The 16,990-nt window shown below is 48.7% G+C and overlaps 8 protein-coding genes across 8 annotated transcripts; all 8 read left to right on the top strand.

Moving 5' to 3' along the window:
* Nucleotides 1-203: 203 nt before the first annotated feature.
* M438DRAFT_338067 (uncharacterized protein) lies at nucleotides 204-1,388 on the top strand (the record flags this gene model as incomplete). Its single annotated transcript, XM_029904068.1, has 1 exon — nucleotides 204-1,388. One exon carries the CDS (start codon nucleotides 204-206, stop codon nucleotides 1,386-1,388), a length of 1,185 nt encoding a protein of 394 aa, XP_029757478.1.
* Nucleotides 1,389-2,194: 806 nt separating this feature from the next.
* M438DRAFT_251883 (kinase-like protein) lies at nucleotides 2,195-2,806 on the top strand (the record flags this gene model as incomplete). Its single annotated transcript, XM_029899654.1, has 1 exon — nucleotides 2,195-2,806. A coding segment is annotated over one exon (612 nt), but the record flags the coding sequence as incomplete, so codon positions are not given.
* A 1,137-nt stretch (nucleotides 2,807-3,943) lies between these two features.
* M438DRAFT_279895 (uncharacterized protein) lies at nucleotides 3,944-5,602 on the top strand (the record flags this gene model as incomplete). The annotated part of the gene is made up of 1 exon (XM_029901119.1): nucleotides 3,944-5,602. The coding sequence occupies one exon, from the start codon at nucleotides 3,944-3,946 to the stop codon at nucleotides 5,600-5,602; it is 1,659 nt and encodes a 552-aa protein (XP_029757476.1).
* Nucleotides 5,603-6,910: 1,308 nt separating this feature from the next.
* M438DRAFT_358008 (chromatin associated protein KTI12) lies at nucleotides 6,911-7,899 on the top strand (the record flags this gene model as incomplete). The annotated part of the gene is made up of 3 exons (XM_029907210.1): nucleotides 6,911-6,916; nucleotides 6,976-7,305; nucleotides 7,357-7,899. 3 exons carry the CDS (start codon nucleotides 6,911-6,913, stop codon nucleotides 7,897-7,899), a joined length of 879 nt encoding a protein of 292 aa, XP_029757475.1.
* Nucleotides 7,900-8,899: 1,000 nt separating this feature from the next.
* Nucleotides 8,900-10,248, top strand: M438DRAFT_78047 (uncharacterized protein). Its single transcript, XM_029910315.1, has 2 exons — nucleotides 8,900-9,130; nucleotides 9,207-10,248. Exon 2 carries the CDS (start codon nucleotides 9,210-9,212, stop codon nucleotides 10,137-10,139), a length of 930 nt encoding a protein of 309 aa, XP_029757474.1. The 5' UTR covers nucleotides 8,900-9,130; nucleotides 9,207-9,209; the 3' UTR covers nucleotides 10,140-10,248.
* Nucleotides 10,249-11,020: 772 nt separating this feature from the next.
* M438DRAFT_279772 (uncharacterized protein) lies at nucleotides 11,021-12,172 on the top strand (the record flags this gene model as incomplete). The annotated part of the gene is made up of 1 exon (XM_029901111.1): nucleotides 11,021-12,172. The coding sequence occupies one exon, from the start codon at nucleotides 11,021-11,023 to the stop codon at nucleotides 12,170-12,172; it is 1,152 nt and encodes a 383-aa protein (XP_029757473.1).
* A 697-nt stretch (nucleotides 12,173-12,869) lies between these two features.
* M438DRAFT_279756 (uncharacterized protein) lies at nucleotides 12,870-13,712 on the top strand (the record flags this gene model as incomplete). The annotated part of the gene is made up of 2 exons (XM_029901109.1): nucleotides 12,870-13,353; nucleotides 13,444-13,712. 2 exons carry the CDS (start codon nucleotides 12,870-12,872, stop codon nucleotides 13,710-13,712), a joined length of 753 nt encoding a protein of 250 aa, XP_029757472.1.
* A 125-nt stretch (nucleotides 13,713-13,837) lies between these two features.
* M438DRAFT_253705 (uncharacterized protein) lies at nucleotides 13,838-14,110 on the top strand (the record flags this gene model as incomplete). The annotated part of the gene is made up of 1 exon (XM_029899681.1): nucleotides 13,838-14,110. A coding segment is annotated over one exon (273 nt), but the record flags the coding sequence as incomplete, so codon positions are not given.
* Nucleotides 14,111-16,990: the final 2,880 nt, after the last annotated feature.

Below are 16,990 nucleotides of genomic sequence, written 5' to 3'. Positions count from 1 at the left end.
CTGTATAAGTCGTGTGCTGCTTCAGGAAACTGACACATTCGGGCTCTTCCTCTCCTTCAATAAGTCGCTCCAGAATCTCACTCGCTTGATTCTCTAGCCATCCATTTCTGATATCATTATCAACAACTCACAGTCATTCGCTTCATAGTCTACAGCCTTGTAATAACCCTTAGCCCTAATACCGATCTCAATCAACCGACACAATGAAGGTCGAATTTGCAGCTGCAGCAGCAATCGCCGCTACTGGCGTCGTTGCTCAATCCTCGTCTGCCCCTGTCACCTCTGCTGCTGTCAGCACTTCGACCGCATCACCAGTCTACGTTACGTTGACAATCGATGATTGCGATACTACTGCTCCTCCAGCAATGGTGACAGTCACCAACGGAGTCACGCTTACCTACTGTCCAAAGTGCGAAGAGGCCTCAAAATCCTCTGCCGCTCAAATCACTCCTTCAACCACAATCTGGACAACAACTTATCTTTCTCTCTGCACGACGGGTACATCTCACGGTATGATCCCTGTGACCTACACCATCACCGAATCATGTACCGAGGCTACCCCCACTTGGACTCACGGCCCAAGCTATCTTCCTCCAGGCTTCACAACAACCGAAGTCGTCTGCCACCAGTGTGCCGAAACTCCTCAAACTTACACGGTCACTCAACCTTGCGACTGCGAGGCTACTCCTGCCGCTGGCTCACCACCACCTGCAAATGCCACTCCTACCGGCTCCTCAGGAGGCAACGGCGGCAACGGAGGAAACGGAGGCAATGGAGGCAATGGCGGTTCATCCAGCCCCGCCGGCAATGGCGGAAACGGCGGTGATGGAGGAAACGGAGGAAACGGCGGCAACTCAAGCCCCGGAGGAAATGGAGGCAACGGAGGCAACGGTGGAAATGGCGGAGATGGCGGCAACGCCTCACCCAGCTCACCCGGTGGAAGTGGAGGTAACGGAGGAAATGGCGGAAACGGTGGAAACGGAGGCAACGGAGGTTCTACCCCCAGCTCTGGCTCGGGCGGCAATGGAGGAAACGGAGGCAATGGCGGCAACGTGGTCACCCAGATCAGTGATGGTCAGATCCAAGCACCCACTGGCAAGCCCGTCACCCAAATCTCGGACGGTCAAATCCAAGCTCCTACTGGCGGCGCCGGTCGTCCTGAAGGTCCTGCCACCACTCCTGCTGCTGGTAACAACGGCTCGACCACCGTCACCAAGTCTTGTCCCGGCCCTCAATGCAAACTCTCAACCACCGCATCACCCAGCGGTACCGCACCTGCTTCTACCAGCCCAGTCTCATTCACTGGTGCTGCTTCAAGCTTCAGCGTTGGTGGCATCTTTGCATCTCTCGTCGCTGTTGCAGCTGCTGGATTTGCCGTACTTCTGTAAGAGCAGAGTATCGCTTGCTGTACGCTGATACGAGATGGAGAGTTGCGCTTTGCATAGCGATGAGCCGACGACATGTGTCAAAGGGCGTTCAATTTTTCTTTTCATTCTTTTCCCGTTCTTTTTTCTCATTTCTTCTCGTTTCTTCTTTCTGTCTGTCCTCAACTAATCCATCTGTGTTCGGATAAATCTATCTCAAAATTCAGAAACAATGATTATGCCCCAACTTCTACTCTATCCTATTGTTGACATTTCACCGAACATATGCCCCAGACATATCAAGGCCCCAAAAACTTTCTTTGTGCAGGGCAATACGTTGCTTGAATGGCAATGCAGTATGCTGGCCAGTTTGGTTACAATGGTCGCATTATGTCGGAGAACGCTGTCCAGTTCCTTTGACGAGCGCTGTTGGCTTAACAATCTGTCGTCATTTCTTTGATCCTTCAGTGTTGTTCGTATCCATTTCTTTCAAGCTGAACGAAGGCGCTTTGTTGGTAAGTATGTCCTTCGACCAGCTTCTCGTAGAGACAAAGGTATGTCAACACGCAGAGTAAGGTGTACTTTGTCCTCTTGTCTCGTTAACAATGGCTTGATCGCCACGCCTTGAAACTACTTATTCTACCATTCACGCTCTTCCAACCCGATTCTTTTCCCAGAACACAGCAGAAAATCTACTAATACACCAGAAAATCTCAAATCACCCCAAACAACTACCACAACCACAACGAATCACAAAAATGCAGGACATTTCTGAGCCCAAGCACCTCGGCATCATCAGCCAATGCTACGACGAGACCTTCGACAGCTTCTACAAGTTCGACAAGAGCCTTGGCCAAGGTGGTCAAGGTGTTGTTAGTCTTGCTACCGTCAAAGCTACTGGTAAGATTGTTGTCATCAAGAGATTGATACTTCCCCCTAACACTGATCTCAAGACGGTTCCTGAGCTTGTCATGCTTGACCGTATCTCGAAACTTGGCCCCCACCCTAACATCCTCCCCTTCTTGCAGGTCTGGAACACACCTCAATCCGCTCCTGGCGAGTGCCCTACCAGCCGAATCATCCTCCCCTACGTTGCAGGTGGTGAGCTCAGAACTTTGCGCACAACTTTTGACAAGATGTCCGTTAAAGTTCCCGAGGCCTTCATCTGGCACGTTTACAAGTCTTTGGTGATTGGCTATGGCTTTCTTCACGACAATGGTATCTCTCACCGCGACATTAAGCCCGAGAACATCATGCTTGACCCTGTCAACTTTGGTGATCCGGCCCTCTTCCCTACTGTCAAGATCATTGACTTTGGCATTGCTGACGACGTTGCTGACTCTGAGACAACATCAGGTACACCTAAATGGCAACCTGGCCCTCCGGAGTGCCTTATTGGTGGTGCTAAAGCTGATGTCTGGGCTATGGGCGCTGTCATTCACTTCCTCGCTACTGGTTCTGCCACCAAGACCGAGTGTCCTCCCAGTGTGCCCGACAAGGACGTTCACGAATTTTACCGTCAAAGTGTCCCTTATGTTCGCCGATTGGTCAACCCTGCTGATTTCGACTATGAGATTCGCGATCTGTCATTGACTGACGCCCGTGATCTTACCTACAACTCCTCGAACCCACTTCCTCGCCGTGACTACTCTCCCATCTTTGAGTACCACACCACTCGCGCTCTTGACACCAACCCTGTTACTAGAATCACCATTCCTGCATTGACTGCAACTATGATTGAGGACGCTGACAAACAGATCAACTTCTACAAGGCCTGGTTCAGACACTGCAAGGCTGAGGGTAGTCAACGCCCTCTACTGACATTTGCTATGAGCGAGCCCTACACTGACTGGCAGGCTTGAACGTAACTTTAACATCAACAGCCAGGCTGGTCCTGACTCCGACTCTCAATTGAAGAACGGTAGGTCTGCTGATTTCGATACATACCACTGTAGGTTTTCTATTTCTCACTTTTCTCTTCCTCTCAAAATTCTTAATACACACTAGTTTTCTTCTGAACTTGCTCATTTCCATTTTCCAAACTACTATGCGACCGTGATTTTCTTTCCACTGTAGATTAAACACCAGCTACTTTCTTGAGCGAAACAGATTGCCAAGAGGCAGGACAAATCGTGCAGCTGCGTCCAATGATTCTTAAAGAACTCAGATGAAGCAGATAAATACTCCGACCGTTGCATGAGTCGAGAGAGGGATTTGACAAGAACTCTATATTTCTAAATACAGAAGAGTAATCTTCTAGATTGAAAGTTGGTGAATGGCCTCATGTTTCGCGCGCCGAAATCACAGACCTTTGCGAAGAGCGAGATTCAGGAGTGGCGACGTGTGCGAGGGTAAAGCTTCTTTGATCAGTAAACAACGAGGCCAACGTCTTTGTTAAATCGAATGAGAAAGAACAAAGGTATCCTACAAAGCCTCTGTCTTCCTTTGTTCGGCTTTGTAACGCCCCCTTATCCATTGTGATATGACCAGGTAGGTCTCAGCTTATAAGTGTGTGTAAGATCGCCAATCATTATCTTTCTCCCTCAATACCCAAAATCGATAACAAACCTAACCGCAAGATGTCTCACATTCCCAAATTTCACCCAACCAAGAAGTCAGCGACAATCTATACTGAGGGTCCGACCAAGCCCCTCGTTTCGCCACCTAGGAAGTTGGTACACCAAACTGTAGGTTTCAAATTGAGCTATGTGGTCGTCTTCCCGCGCTATCACGCCAAAAGCACCGACATCGAAGAGAAAGCAAAGGACATCGTCCGCAATGCTTTGAAAAACGTTCGCTTCCAGAGCCCCAAGATTTGCAAGGTTTGCCAGGAATCTCACGAATACAGTCTTCCAGTCTCGTTCGAAGATCCAAACAAGAATGAGCCGAAGTATACTCATTGGATGGTCGACATTGATCAAAATGCACACCTAGAAGAGAACGAATATGACCGATTGGCTGAGCGTTGCATCATCGTCGGCATCCAGGTCATCAGCAGGCGCTTTTTGTTCCACCGCGATACGCCTTGTCCCGGCAACTGGTCACCTAGTTCCAACACGAAAGTGTTGGTCTATCATAATTATCACGAAAAGCTAGCCGCTCATTGCTGGTCAACAGAGCTGAAGGCTGTGAATGAGGCACTCCTGACACTTAGTAAGCAACCAAACTACCGTGTCATTACTAACGAATACACAGACCTCAAAGTTTACACCGGAAACGGTAGCAAAGGTGTCCACCTCGACGTCGCTAAGAGTCTCATGGGCGTCTTCACAGCGTTTGAGAGGCAATTCGATACTATCAACATTACGTCAAGAATTGGCGGCGGCGTCCGAGGTTGGAAACCTTCCATGTCTGGCAGCTCGAAACCGTATACCTACATCTCTGGCGACAAGACTACCGTTCAAGAAGAAGCTGGTGAGTCCTGTAAACCGATGTCCAGTGTCAATCAATCCCACATGGCGGCCAACGGTCGCGATCCTGCTGAATACGACATTCCTACATTCTTGAAAATTTTCCTGAGAAGCAAATGCGACAGAATTGAGCTTCAGAGCTTCCTCGACAGCGGACTGATCTCTCACTTGAATACAGTTCTGGATATCTCGCGCGTTTGGGACGATAAACTGATCGAACACAACCCTGAATACGTCAAGTACTGCATGAAGAGGCCAACCATTACCTTCCGCTCCCAGTCAAACACTCATGACTATGCCAGACAATTCGCTTGGATTGACTTTTGCGGTTCTCTCACAGATTCTTGCTATGAAGAGGATTTGAGCAAAGTCAGAAGTTGGCTTCACCATCGCTGGAGTGAGCCTCACACAAAATACACCATCAATCACATCATCCACCATGTCGTAATTATGGTCGAGGAGAACATCGAATACTGGCGAAAAACTTCAGCCAGAGTCACCCATCCTGAATCGATCATCATGGGACCTTACAAAGAAGAATTGGTTCGCCGGCGGGATGCCGAAATACCACACAGCGACCCAGTAAAGACATCGAAAGTACCTAAAGAGATATGTCGTAAGTTCAACCAACAGAACGATCCTGAAAATGTCCGAAACAAGATCAAGCACAAGTTTGATCTTGGTCTATATGGTAAGTTCCCTGAGGAGACCGTCATCGAGTTCGCCATGGATCATGATGAGAAGTGGGCGCTTGCCAAGGGCAACTGCAATCACTTGATTCTTGGAAGACATACGCCCAAGGATGTAGTTCGTGATAAGATTAGTTGAAAGGAGTAGATTGATTCGACTGTCAGTGTCGTAGACCTGCTGGCTCAGGTCTAGAGTTGTTCTCAGAATGTATGCAAGTAACAATATAACGTCCTTACGATCTACAAAGACTCTAACTGTGTCTAGTGAACGTATAACAATGCTCTCAAGATGTTGTAACATGTAGTTGGTATATTCTTCCGCAAAGTAGCTAGGACCAATGTCTACCTGATAAGTATATGGAGAACAGTAACACTCGACACTTGCTTCAACACCAATTCGCGGTAGTACCAAACCCCTTCGAAATCAGAAAGGATGATTCTTTGATCACTGGTTTCATTGTCACTCACCTCTTGTTCAAGATGAGTCCTTTCTAGACTGCTCATTCATTCAAGCGTTTGAGGCAACATCAACATTCATTCATCAACGACTCACATTTCATTGTGCTCGAACAAGTCCATTGTCCTCTGAACGCTCTCTCTCGCACCAGATAGAGTGCTACGTATCAAATCACAAACGTACATATAGCGAGCCATCCTTCCACCAAAGTCTCAAATCACATCTCTCACCAACAAATCCACAACTCACTAACAACAGCCAAAACAATACCCACCCAAACCACCCGCATATCGAACAAAATGTGCACTCACTCTAACACAAACTCTCCTAGTGCCAGTAACTTCACTCTCAGTCATCGTGTCAGCACTGTTCCTGCCTGCCGTTACTGCTTCAGAACTTTAAGCTGGAACCCTTTGCTCAGACGTTGGAACTGCCAGTCTTGCCACCTCTACTTCTAGATGACGAGAGGCGGTGAAGGGGAAGAACGAGATCTGAGGTCGATGGAGTGAGAGTCGGGAAGTGAACAAGTTGAACAATCCTGGCGTTTATGGTGAGTTTTCCTTTCGGTTCTTGAGACGTCATTATCATCGAATTAATAAACTTCTTTTTCTATCGAAATTTGTGTTCCTATCGCTATTCTTCTGTGTAACAATTGTGACGTGCTAAATCTTTGAATGTGATACACCCCAACGAGCGAGTGACAGAAGCCCCTGTCTGTGGGACTTCTGTGCAAGGCCCAATGCTTCCGTCTACTGACAAAGACCGAGTCTCAAGATTGGAGAAATGATTCTAGCGGATGGATATCGATCTACTTACTTCGAGACTGATTCATGAATAGTCAAATTGAAATTCAACCTTGATGGCCTGGAGCCAGGGTTGGCCTGTCAGCAAGATGATCCTGGCTGGTCCGTGCTCACCTCCGAAGTGATGCGGAGAAGGCGGGCGCGTCTTTCACAATTTCTCTGACCGAAAGACAAAACAATCACCGTCATGCCAGTAAGTCGCTCATGGCGTAGCTGTCAAGCAAAGAAAGACCTGCGCTGACGACCAGCCAGCTCATACTCATATCTGGCTTCCCGTCAAGCGGCAAAACATACCGCAGCGAGCAGCTCAAGGAGTATTTTGCGCAAAAGATTGCAGCTTCAGAAGATGCGCGTATCTCAAAGATCAAGATCCACCACCTGAACGATCAGAATCTGGGACTCGATCGTGATGTGTATGGTGCTGCTAGATCGGAGAAAGATGCACGCGCGACGCTGTCTTCAGCCATCAAGCGCGACTTGACTGCCACGTCAATTGTCATCGCGGACTCGATGAACTACATCAAAGGCTTCCGCTACCAGATGTTCTGCGAGGCAAAAGCTCAACGTACACCAAGCTGCGTGGTACGTCTTTTGTTTATCACGATATCCATGTCTCATACTGACAGCGTGAAGGTGCACGTTGGAACACCCGCCGACAAGTGTCGCGAGCTGAACAAAAAAGCTCTTGCAGACGGTACTGGTGGCTACCAGACCGACTTGTTCGAAAACCTAGTATTCCGCTACGAAGAGCCGAATGGCATGACACGCTGGGATTCACCCCTATTTACTGTCCCTTACGAAGACGAGACACCGCCACTTGAAGAGCTTTGGGAAACACTGGTTGGAGGAAAGGTAAAGGCCGTCAAGCCCAACTCGGCCACAATCCTAGCCCCTGTCACTGAGCAGAACTATCTCTACGAGCTGGACAAGACAACTTCGGATATCGTATCACAAATCTCGAGCTGGCAGAAGGATCATCCGGGAGAGAGCGGTGGTGAGATTACTGTTCCTGGTGTCGAGAACGTGATCGAACTTCCCGCCAATCCTCTTGGTCTACCGCAACTGCAGCGTCTGCGCAGGCAGTTCATCAGCATGAACCGCACGCACAATCTAAGCAAGGACCGCATCAAGGACTTGTTTGTTGACTATCTCAACGACACTTTCCAAGCTGCTTGATGGGCCAATGCACATGAACGAAACCAACAGCAGTTTTCGTCGATGCCTTAATCAAGTTTGCGGACGCCCTTGGTGATCGACTCAGGAGGTCAAGGAGCTTCGCCCAGAGCGAAAACTCACGAGCTTGCTCCAAGGCGCTCATTATACTGCTGGCCCAAGAACCGGATCTTCTGACATCAAAAAGTGAGTGTGTGCCTGCCTAAACTCCCCAAAGCTCATGTGAGCACACAGCTAGCATTATCTCAAAGAGGCCAACCCATAATTGTGCTCAGCCCAAGTCCACGTATCTGACAGTGTTCGATAGAAACTCAGAACTTGCAGACAATTTGCAACATCCCAATACAAGTGCTCGTCTTTGTGATACTTTTCCACGCACAGAGCATTACGTTGTACGAAGTGATGCCGCACCCAAGTTCTCATGCTCAAGAACAACCTTCCACACGTTCCATCTGCATCGCGACGCCTTTTAGTCCTCGTAGCCGTTATCGATTGTCCATCTCCACCGTACAATCCGACGGAAACCATGCATTGTTGCTCGTAACGAGCATTCTTTGTCGACCTTCTTTTTGGATCATGCCTCTTAAGGATGGACGCATTAAAGGCATAAAGGAAACTGCCACAATGCTCTGTCTGCTGGCTTTGGTCAAATGTCGAGTTTCTTTCATCACAAGAACCTTCATTGTACTCAGACCATTGTCAACGACTGTCAAAGGACTCAAAAACGATGCTCATCTTTCCTTCTTATACTGCATGCGGGCCCGCTGATGGACCAGGACACACACACTCGAAAAAATTAACACAAGTTCACAGCAATTCAAACATCTTGTTCCCTTTCACAAAAACCAACCGACCCCAACAACAAGATGTCTGAATTGCTTGATAACTTCAACCCTGAGCTCTTGATGACTCCAATTGCCGAGCAGGGCTCGACAGTTGAACGTCAGACTGAACTCCCTACTCCCACTGACGGCCTTGACTTTGACTTCTCTGACATGGACCTGGCTGACGTTCCCGACTTTGACTTTGGTATCCCTACCGTTATCTCTGATATCCCGACTGGTGGCCTTGACTTCACTCCTTGTGAAATCCCTGGTCCGTCTCAACCTGACGCCAACCCTTTCGGCTACAACAACGCCGGTCTGCCTTACTTTGGTCAGTCTAACTTCGGCCAGTACGCTCCTGCTCCTATGATGCCTCAGCAATACATGCCTACGTATGCTCCTCAGTACCAGTACGCCTACCCTCCTTTTGGTTATCAGCCCCCTCCCGGTTATATGCTTGTTCCCACTGCTAACTTCTATGGCCAGCCCATGATGCCTATGATGCAGGCTCCGATGCCCATGCCCATGCAAGCCCCTGGTTTCTCTTTCACTCCTGCTCCTGAAGCTCCTACGTACCCCGCTCCCGCAGATAACGATGTCGACATGTCCGGTGTTCCGTCCACTCCTCTGAGAAGGTCTGGTAGAAATGCTGCTGGCAAGAAGACTACCTATCAAGACCCTACCAGTCCCTCACGCGATGCAACTCCTGCCAAACGTCAAAAGCGTACCCTTTCTAAGGTCGCTAGACCTGCTATTGAGCTGAAGGCTCCTATCAGTGTTCTGACTGCTGATCTAGGCTCCCCCAAGGACATGCTAGCTTTCGCCAATCGTTCCATCGCTGTAAGACACGCTGAAGCTGCCAAGCGCGGTAAGACTCCTAGACCTCTCAACAGGTTCGTTTGTTATCGTTCCGCTTATTCTGACCTTACCACGAAGTGGGCCTCCTCCAGTGATCATCGAAACATTTCTTGCATTCTTGGTGCTAGTTGGAAGATCGAGCCTCAAAGCATTATTAACCAGTTCGACAAGATTGCTGCTCTGGACTTTGCCAACCACATGAAGGCTTTCCCTACCTACAAGTATCTTTCCGGTCAATCTCGAGGAACCAAGCCTGTCAAGCCTAGAACGACTCCTCAACCCAAGAAGCAGCGCCAGCCCAAGAAGTACGCAGGAAGACCATGCGCTCGCCCCGTCTGCCTTAAAAGCGACTACAACGAGATGACTCCCATCCCTCAATCACCCACAATCACGTTGAACGATGAGGACATCATGTCCGAAGGCGATGATGATATGGCTGATCTGTTTGGCGGTTCGTCCCCCTCTACTCCTAAGTCTACCCGCGCTCCCACTCCCTCTCCTACTCCTTCGAGATACAACCTCCGTCATAGGCAAATTTCGACCACCGTCTTTCACAAGTAAATTCTATACCCTGCTAACATCCAGAACCCCCTCAAGTCCAATCTCCGCTATAGATAAGTCTCTAACCTACCAGGTGAGTCTTCCACTGTTTGAATCACGCTTGAAGTTTTGTAAGTGTGTGTCCAATAAAATAAAAAATCTTTTTGTTGATCAAATCATGACCCTTTTCCTCTCCCTCCTGCCCCTATGAATCTTGAGTATGACGTGACGATCTGACATGGCCTTGACCTTGATGAACTTCTTCGAGCTACCTCGACCCTCGGCATCGCCGACAGACTTCAAAGAATTATTATCAATGGAGGTACAGCTTTGTCTTCGTCGCATGGCTGCCAATGCATCATTTGAAATACTCGACGACATCTCCACGTGTGTTGATACTGCCACGAGTCCAGGACAAAGACACTTACAGTATTGAACAAAGATATAAGCGAGCGAGGTGGGCAAACTCACAGCTTCATTTCCAGCCATCACAAATGCAGAACAAAGCGTCCACGTGCGATGAGCAAGCGAAGCATGCTTTTCAACAAAGACATTTCAGATTCCAAGACATGGAGGACAAAGAACACCACTAGAGTAATCTTGGGAGACATGTCTCGGCAGGCTTCCGAAGATGAGCAGCAATTATCAAACCTGTCTCTGCTATAATCAAATCTGCGACATTCATTGTTGAGCAAGTCAATGGAGGCGAAGCAGGTGTTTAAAGCATTTGCTTGCCCCGGATGGCGGATTCGAGGTATCGTTTTCCGTGCTATCGAATCGTCGACCGCTTCATCACTTGTGCTATCACACACTCTTGTCAGGACTGGGTCCCTTCGACGAAAGTTATACATACAAGAACAACGAAGCCGGCCTTCGCAACTATACACACGCAACACATCAAGATGCCTACTAGAATCAACGTCAACGCTAAGCCCTTCCGGTCATCAAGGCTAGCTGTACCGCCATCGCCTTTCTCACCTCTCAGTCCCCTCACACCTCCTGTTTTGAAGCGCACATATTCTGCCACTCCAGATGTAGACTTGATCGAACATTTACCTCCTCCTACTCAACAACCGATGAGATGGCTCTGGTCTTGCCATATCTGCCACCGCCAATACAATCTCTCAGTCACCCGCCGCTGTCTAGACGACGGCCATTATTTCTGCGCCGGCACGTCTATGGTCCGCTCTCGCAAAGACGGCAAGAAAAGATTACAAAGACACAGAGCTTGCGGTTCCGAATTCGACTACGCCGGTTGGAAAGACTGGGGTTGTTGGAGAAGGAACTTGCTCGCTTTGACAGAACAGCAGAGACAGATGAAAAGTCCTTGCTCCAGTTCCAGTGTTTTCGAAGGTGATGACGAATCAGAGGACGACATGGTCGATGAGATCGCTCCTGTTGCTCCACCTATCGCTCCTGCATTCCCTCGCTCGTCTTCCTGGCGTGTCAGTAAACCAGTCATCCCCCAACGCCCCATCAAAGATTGCTGGAACCGCTGCGACTACCCCTCCGAATGCCGCTGGGGCAAACAATTCGGCGTAGACACGCCTGTACAAGCTACCTTTCCCACATTGAGCAAAGTCTCCAGCACACGGAATCCGAAACGGGCTACAGAATTCGTGGATGTGGATATGAGTGATGCGCCAAAGACGGATTTCAGGGATATCTTGACTGCTGAGCAGCAGCAGGTTGTTGCTGAAACTATTGATGGTGTGGAATGTGAGGATATCACTACTGCTACCACTTCAGTCACACCTGCTCTGGCTGATCTTGCGAATTTGGTCTCGAGAGCTCAGCGAAGGCATTCGAGATCTGAAACTCCTGTTTCGCCTTTAGCGTCAAACGAACGACCTGCAGTTACAAGAAGTTCATCAAGAGAAACCCTGAAGAGAGCAGTTGAGGGTAGCATTGGTGCTATCGCTGGCTTCATGGGTGGTTGGAGAAGCAACAGTGCACCGCCTGTGGGTAGAAGAAAGGAAGAAGAGGAGGTATTTGAGGATGTGGATATTGTTATGGAAGATGTACAGAGTGGAAGAAGGAAGAGTTTTGGATGATGGTCTGGTATCATTGTCCTTGTTTGTACTTATACAAATCGTATGATTGGAATTGCTCACGAATGATGTGTGCTTACAAAAGCATGTGAAGGTGTCCAAGGAAATGTACTGGTGGGCTCGCTAGTCTTCATACCGTAGGTCGTGGCTGCCAGAACAGACTTCCGTACAACAGCAAAAAGAATCGCCGCTGCGGGTATTCGAAACCCGGATCTTCCCCTTAGTCAAAGCATCTAATCTAGTCTAACTATAAATACACGCTTGGCCCTGTTTTCACAGTAAGGGGGATGCTTTACCACTAAGCCATAGCGGCTGATTGTTGAAATAGAGCCAACTTCCATAGTATATGGCCGCTCAAAAGAAGCACCGTCCAACTTGCCTCTGGGAGAAAGACCGTCTGTCATGTCTTTGTGAAGCTCGAGGTCGATGGCCGCGACTCCGCGTTCTTTGTTCGATTGAACGAGTCGCATCTCACCACGTCCGCATCCATACCGCTTTCCTTTGTTGGAGTTTGAACCGAATGAAGCTACGAGAGATTTCCCTTCTTTGTGCTATCACGACTCGTTGCTCCGCATTGAGGCGAGGTCTTTCATTCAAGATTGAGATGCAGTAGTCCACCACCTCGTTCTCGAGTCCTGACAGCGTCGAAATATCATCCACACGGTAGAAAGACCACACAATGATCGATTCCGATACCGACATGAGCGACGGCTATTCCGATGATGGCCTACTCGCCTACAAAACACCCTATCCACCAAGTTTACCCGCTAATGAGCCAAATTGGGAACAGTCAAAGGCCTACGGCTCGAGAAGAACCCCAACAGGTTTCGCCGTCCGGAAACTCAACTTCAACGACCCCACCGGACAAGGGAAATTCAAAAATCAAGACTGGCCCTTTGAGCAAAGACTTGGTTATCCGAGTACTAGAGAAGGATGGCATCCGTTGATCTTCAAGTATGGGCTAGAGGTATTGGATGCAGCTGGATTTATCAATTTTGAGACGACGAAGCCGCATACGTATAATCCAAACGGGTATTGGGAGAGCAAGAGAAACAGGTCTGGGTTATTGGCGGAGAGGATACATCCGGTGTTGAGGAAGGAGATGTGGCATTTGTTTACTGATGAGGAGTATAAGACCATAACACCTGCTTTGTTATTGGCGACTGCTATACTTGATGATCCTGGTAAGTGGTATGAGGCAGCGAGAAGGCAACCTCAAGCGTGCCGATCATCTACCTGCTGTGCCAGTTATGCTAATCTGTGGTCTTTTCTAGTCATGCTATGCCTCTTCTATGCCCTCTCGAGACCAACTGATCAACTCACCACCTTCGAAGATCCGCATCTTGGTACATGCAAGAAACTCGATATCCCAGCCACACTGACCGAGCAAGAGCAGTGGGAAGTCCACGAAAAACTATGTGCGATGCGAGAATGGACCAGCTTCAGATGGGATAATTCCCAGATATTTGTGGATTCTGGTTCACTGGCGGCGACTACGCCTGATTGCGCCCTGGGGAGGGACATTCCAGCCTCCGGCTCGTGAGTAACAATTTCGCAATTAGCGAAGAAGATCAACTGTTAACGATCGATAGCGACACACGCCGATCAACCATTGGCATGAGTGTAGAATTCTACCATGCAATGTTCCTCTACCAGGAAAGAATCCACGACTTCAATGCCGTCATGTACGGCGCCATGAATGCAGCCGGCGTACCAGAAGACCACAAAATCAAACACATCGATCTCGTTTCAGCTTTCAAACGTACAAACCTCACCTTCGCCACAACAATCGTCCACGAATTCATGCACGCCTTCAACCTAGCCCACTACAAACGACCTCTCGGAGATGCCGGAAACAAAGTCCCACACGAACCATGGCTAAACGACAACAGAAGCAACGAACTAGGCTGGGCAACAACACAATACCTCTTCGGCGGCTCCATGAACGCCACAACCTTCTACGATCCCAACAGTGGACCTCACATGAAACGCCACTCGGAAATTTACATCCCATTCGGTCTTTGGTTTGAAGAAAGATGGGATCAATGGCGGATAACTTCTGATGTGGAGCATGTGCGAACAGAGAATTGGGAATTGTTTCATAGGTTTCCGTTTACGGTGTATCCTATACCGCAGGAGTATGTGCATGATCTGACTACTGGGGAGAGTTGGGAGGAGAGGGTGCCTAGGGATGGATTGCAGGCGGCGCTCAGGTTGCCGAGATTGCATGAGTGGGCGGTGAAGTTGAATCCTGGGAATAATATCATGAATCCACTTGAGGGGATCACGATTGCTTGATCTGGACACTCTTGTGGGCGTCTAGTGGTTGTTGGTCATTACAGAGATTGTCTTTCTTGATGGTGTTGTTCTTCGTATTCATAGCTTTCCAGACTAGTGCATTTGGATAAAGAGGAGTCTAGACAACGTAGAGCATCGTCGATTTGGACCATCAGCCCCAGATTACATGTTTGTATCTATGAAAGTCATTTCCGCGCAAGTTTTCTATCCGCATTGGAGACAAGCAACCAACGAAAATAGCCATAAGCCAAAGGAGAAGGCACATTTGGAACCGCTTGGGACATCTTAAATCCTGACCTTCTAAATTGGTCAAATCTTCACAGGTTCAGATTATCATCTCATTCTCTATGAACGCCGTATTCAAGCACCGGCAATGTATAAAACATCTCAAGCAGAAAAGCCAGACATCCATCAAAAACAAGATATGCAACCAACGTTCAAGAGAAACCGAAGAAAACCCAAACCAAAAGTAATGCACCAGTACTCTCAAGAATCCCACCTCCACCTCCCATTCAGATCCGTCGTAGCCCCTTTAGACCAACTAGTAGGACTACCAGGTTCATCCCACCTATGCCTCCACCCCCAACTCACCACCCTCCAAACCCTCAACACCACCCCCTCAACAACCAACACCCCGGCATCAATAACCCCACTAACCATCCTCCCAAAGCACACCCACAAAAACCAAACCACCACCCCTGCCAACCTCACCAATCCCCAAAATAGATGTATGGGAAACCAGAAATATTTGATAAAAAGATACAAGGAAAAGAGGAGGGAGAGTAGGGTGCAGAGTAAGGTGAAGAGGAGGTAGAAGATTGCGTATTTGGAGGCTTCGATGCCGTAGCGGAGCATCCAGGGTGTGTTGAAGTTGAAGAGGGAGAATTTTGCCGTTTCTAGGAAGTAGGTTATTGTTGGTGAGTCGGCCTGGTAATTTCACATAGGTGTCAGTAGAAAGACGTCCGCTGTCATCATTACTAGAGACTAGTGGATGCCAGAGAGGGAGGGAGAAAGTTCTTACGAGATAATCTTGCATGACTTCGGCTCCATAATCGACCATCTCATTGGTGTTGTGAGCGGATGTCGGATCCACAGCTTGCCAGAGCGAGACGATTGTGATGACGAAGAGGTAGCAGATTATGAAACGGAGGATGAGAGTGGGTATGCCGAGTCTGGCGGTCACGACTTGGACGAATGGTACTATGCGGTGCATGGCGCTTAATTTCGAAGCAAGTTGTGCGTCGATAGTGTGGCACTTGGAGTGGAAAGAAGAAGGAGGGAAGATGCTTGGTGTAGGAGGAAAGGGAAGATGTCAAAGGACAAAGAATGTCACAAAGGGGTTGTGTTGTCGCCGGAACTGGTTGTGTCGTGCTGCATGAAGAAGGAGAAAAGGACAAAGCGACGATGGAATTTCTGATGCTCATTGTAGCAAGTGTCTGGAACGATCAAGGATCCTGCCCAATGTATGAAAAGTCTTGTCTCTTGCTCGCTGATTGAGAGAAGAGCATTGGACGTAGCGACTTCAGCAAGATGTGTAGGACTCCCTCTGAAAATTGCTCTTGGTCTTGACTCTCCTAGAAAGGAGAAGGAAGCAGCAAGAATAGTATACACGAACGAGGAAATATGAGAAAGCGAAAGAAAAGTAAATACAAAAAAACCTCAGAAATATATCACAACCACCACCTCACCTGTACTTTTTCCTCCTCTTCCTTTGCGTATGTACATTCTGACCCTCCTCATACCAACCACTTCTCAACCAGGAGAGAGCGGTTGTTGATACCCACTCCCAGGAAACCATTCGCCGAAAACCAGATACCACAGATATTGCACGACAGCCGATGACACGCCCAATATCTCATGCAACAAGCGTCTACCCATAAATCTATACTTGTTTTCCGGCGAAAATCCATTGGCTTCAGCGCGTTCCCACTCCGACATACTCATGACGATTGAGATACCGATATAGCACGCGATAAAGTAGAGGAATATGGTTTGAGCTTCTAGCATTATTGTTTGCCAGACGGTGGGTACCATGATGTATCTGCGATGCACGTAGGATGGGACATCTGGGGGCTTGGTGATGATTGCGACTGTTGATGATGGTGGGAAGATATTGGTTGGAGAGACAGTTGTAGATGTTGCGTTCCTCTCTGATGCGACATTGACTGGGGAAAGTGCTTTCGGTGTTGTGTCCTTCTTTGGTACGCGAGGTGGCTTAGTATCCAAGGCCTTGATCCCAGATGGTGAAGAGGAAGCGTTGACAGAGCTGATATCAATGCCGGAGCCGGTTGCTCGTGTCTCCGAAGGTTGTTCCAGAGCCCGCTTCCTTCTTGGTTGAACCCCAGAGTCGGCAGGTTTCTGACGTTCACTGGCGAACTGCTCCTGTGACTCATTGTCATCGTCGCATCGAATCGGCTTGAAGTCGAAAGCTTCGGCGGCGGTCTTCTCCCGCGACGCAGCAACAGGCTCGTTCTGCACTACATTACTGGTTGTGATCGGAGTCGTCTCTCCGGGTGAATTGCC

This window comes from Aureobasidium pullulans (genome assembly GCF_000721785.1).
Source record: "Aureobasidium pullulans EXF-150 unplaced genomic scaffold scaffold_19, whole genome shotgun sequence".
In the NCBI taxonomy this organism is placed as follows: Eukaryota; Fungi; Ascomycota; class Dothideomycetes; order Dothideales; family Saccotheciaceae; genus Aureobasidium; species Aureobasidium pullulans.
This window is presented reverse-complemented; position numbering and strand designations above follow the sequence as displayed.

Excerpts from the sequence above, each read along its gene's own strand:
- M438DRAFT_78047 (XM_029910315.1), top strand. The coding sequence starts at position 9,210 with ATGATGCCTATGATGCAGGCTCCGATGCCCATGCCCATGCAAGCCCCT.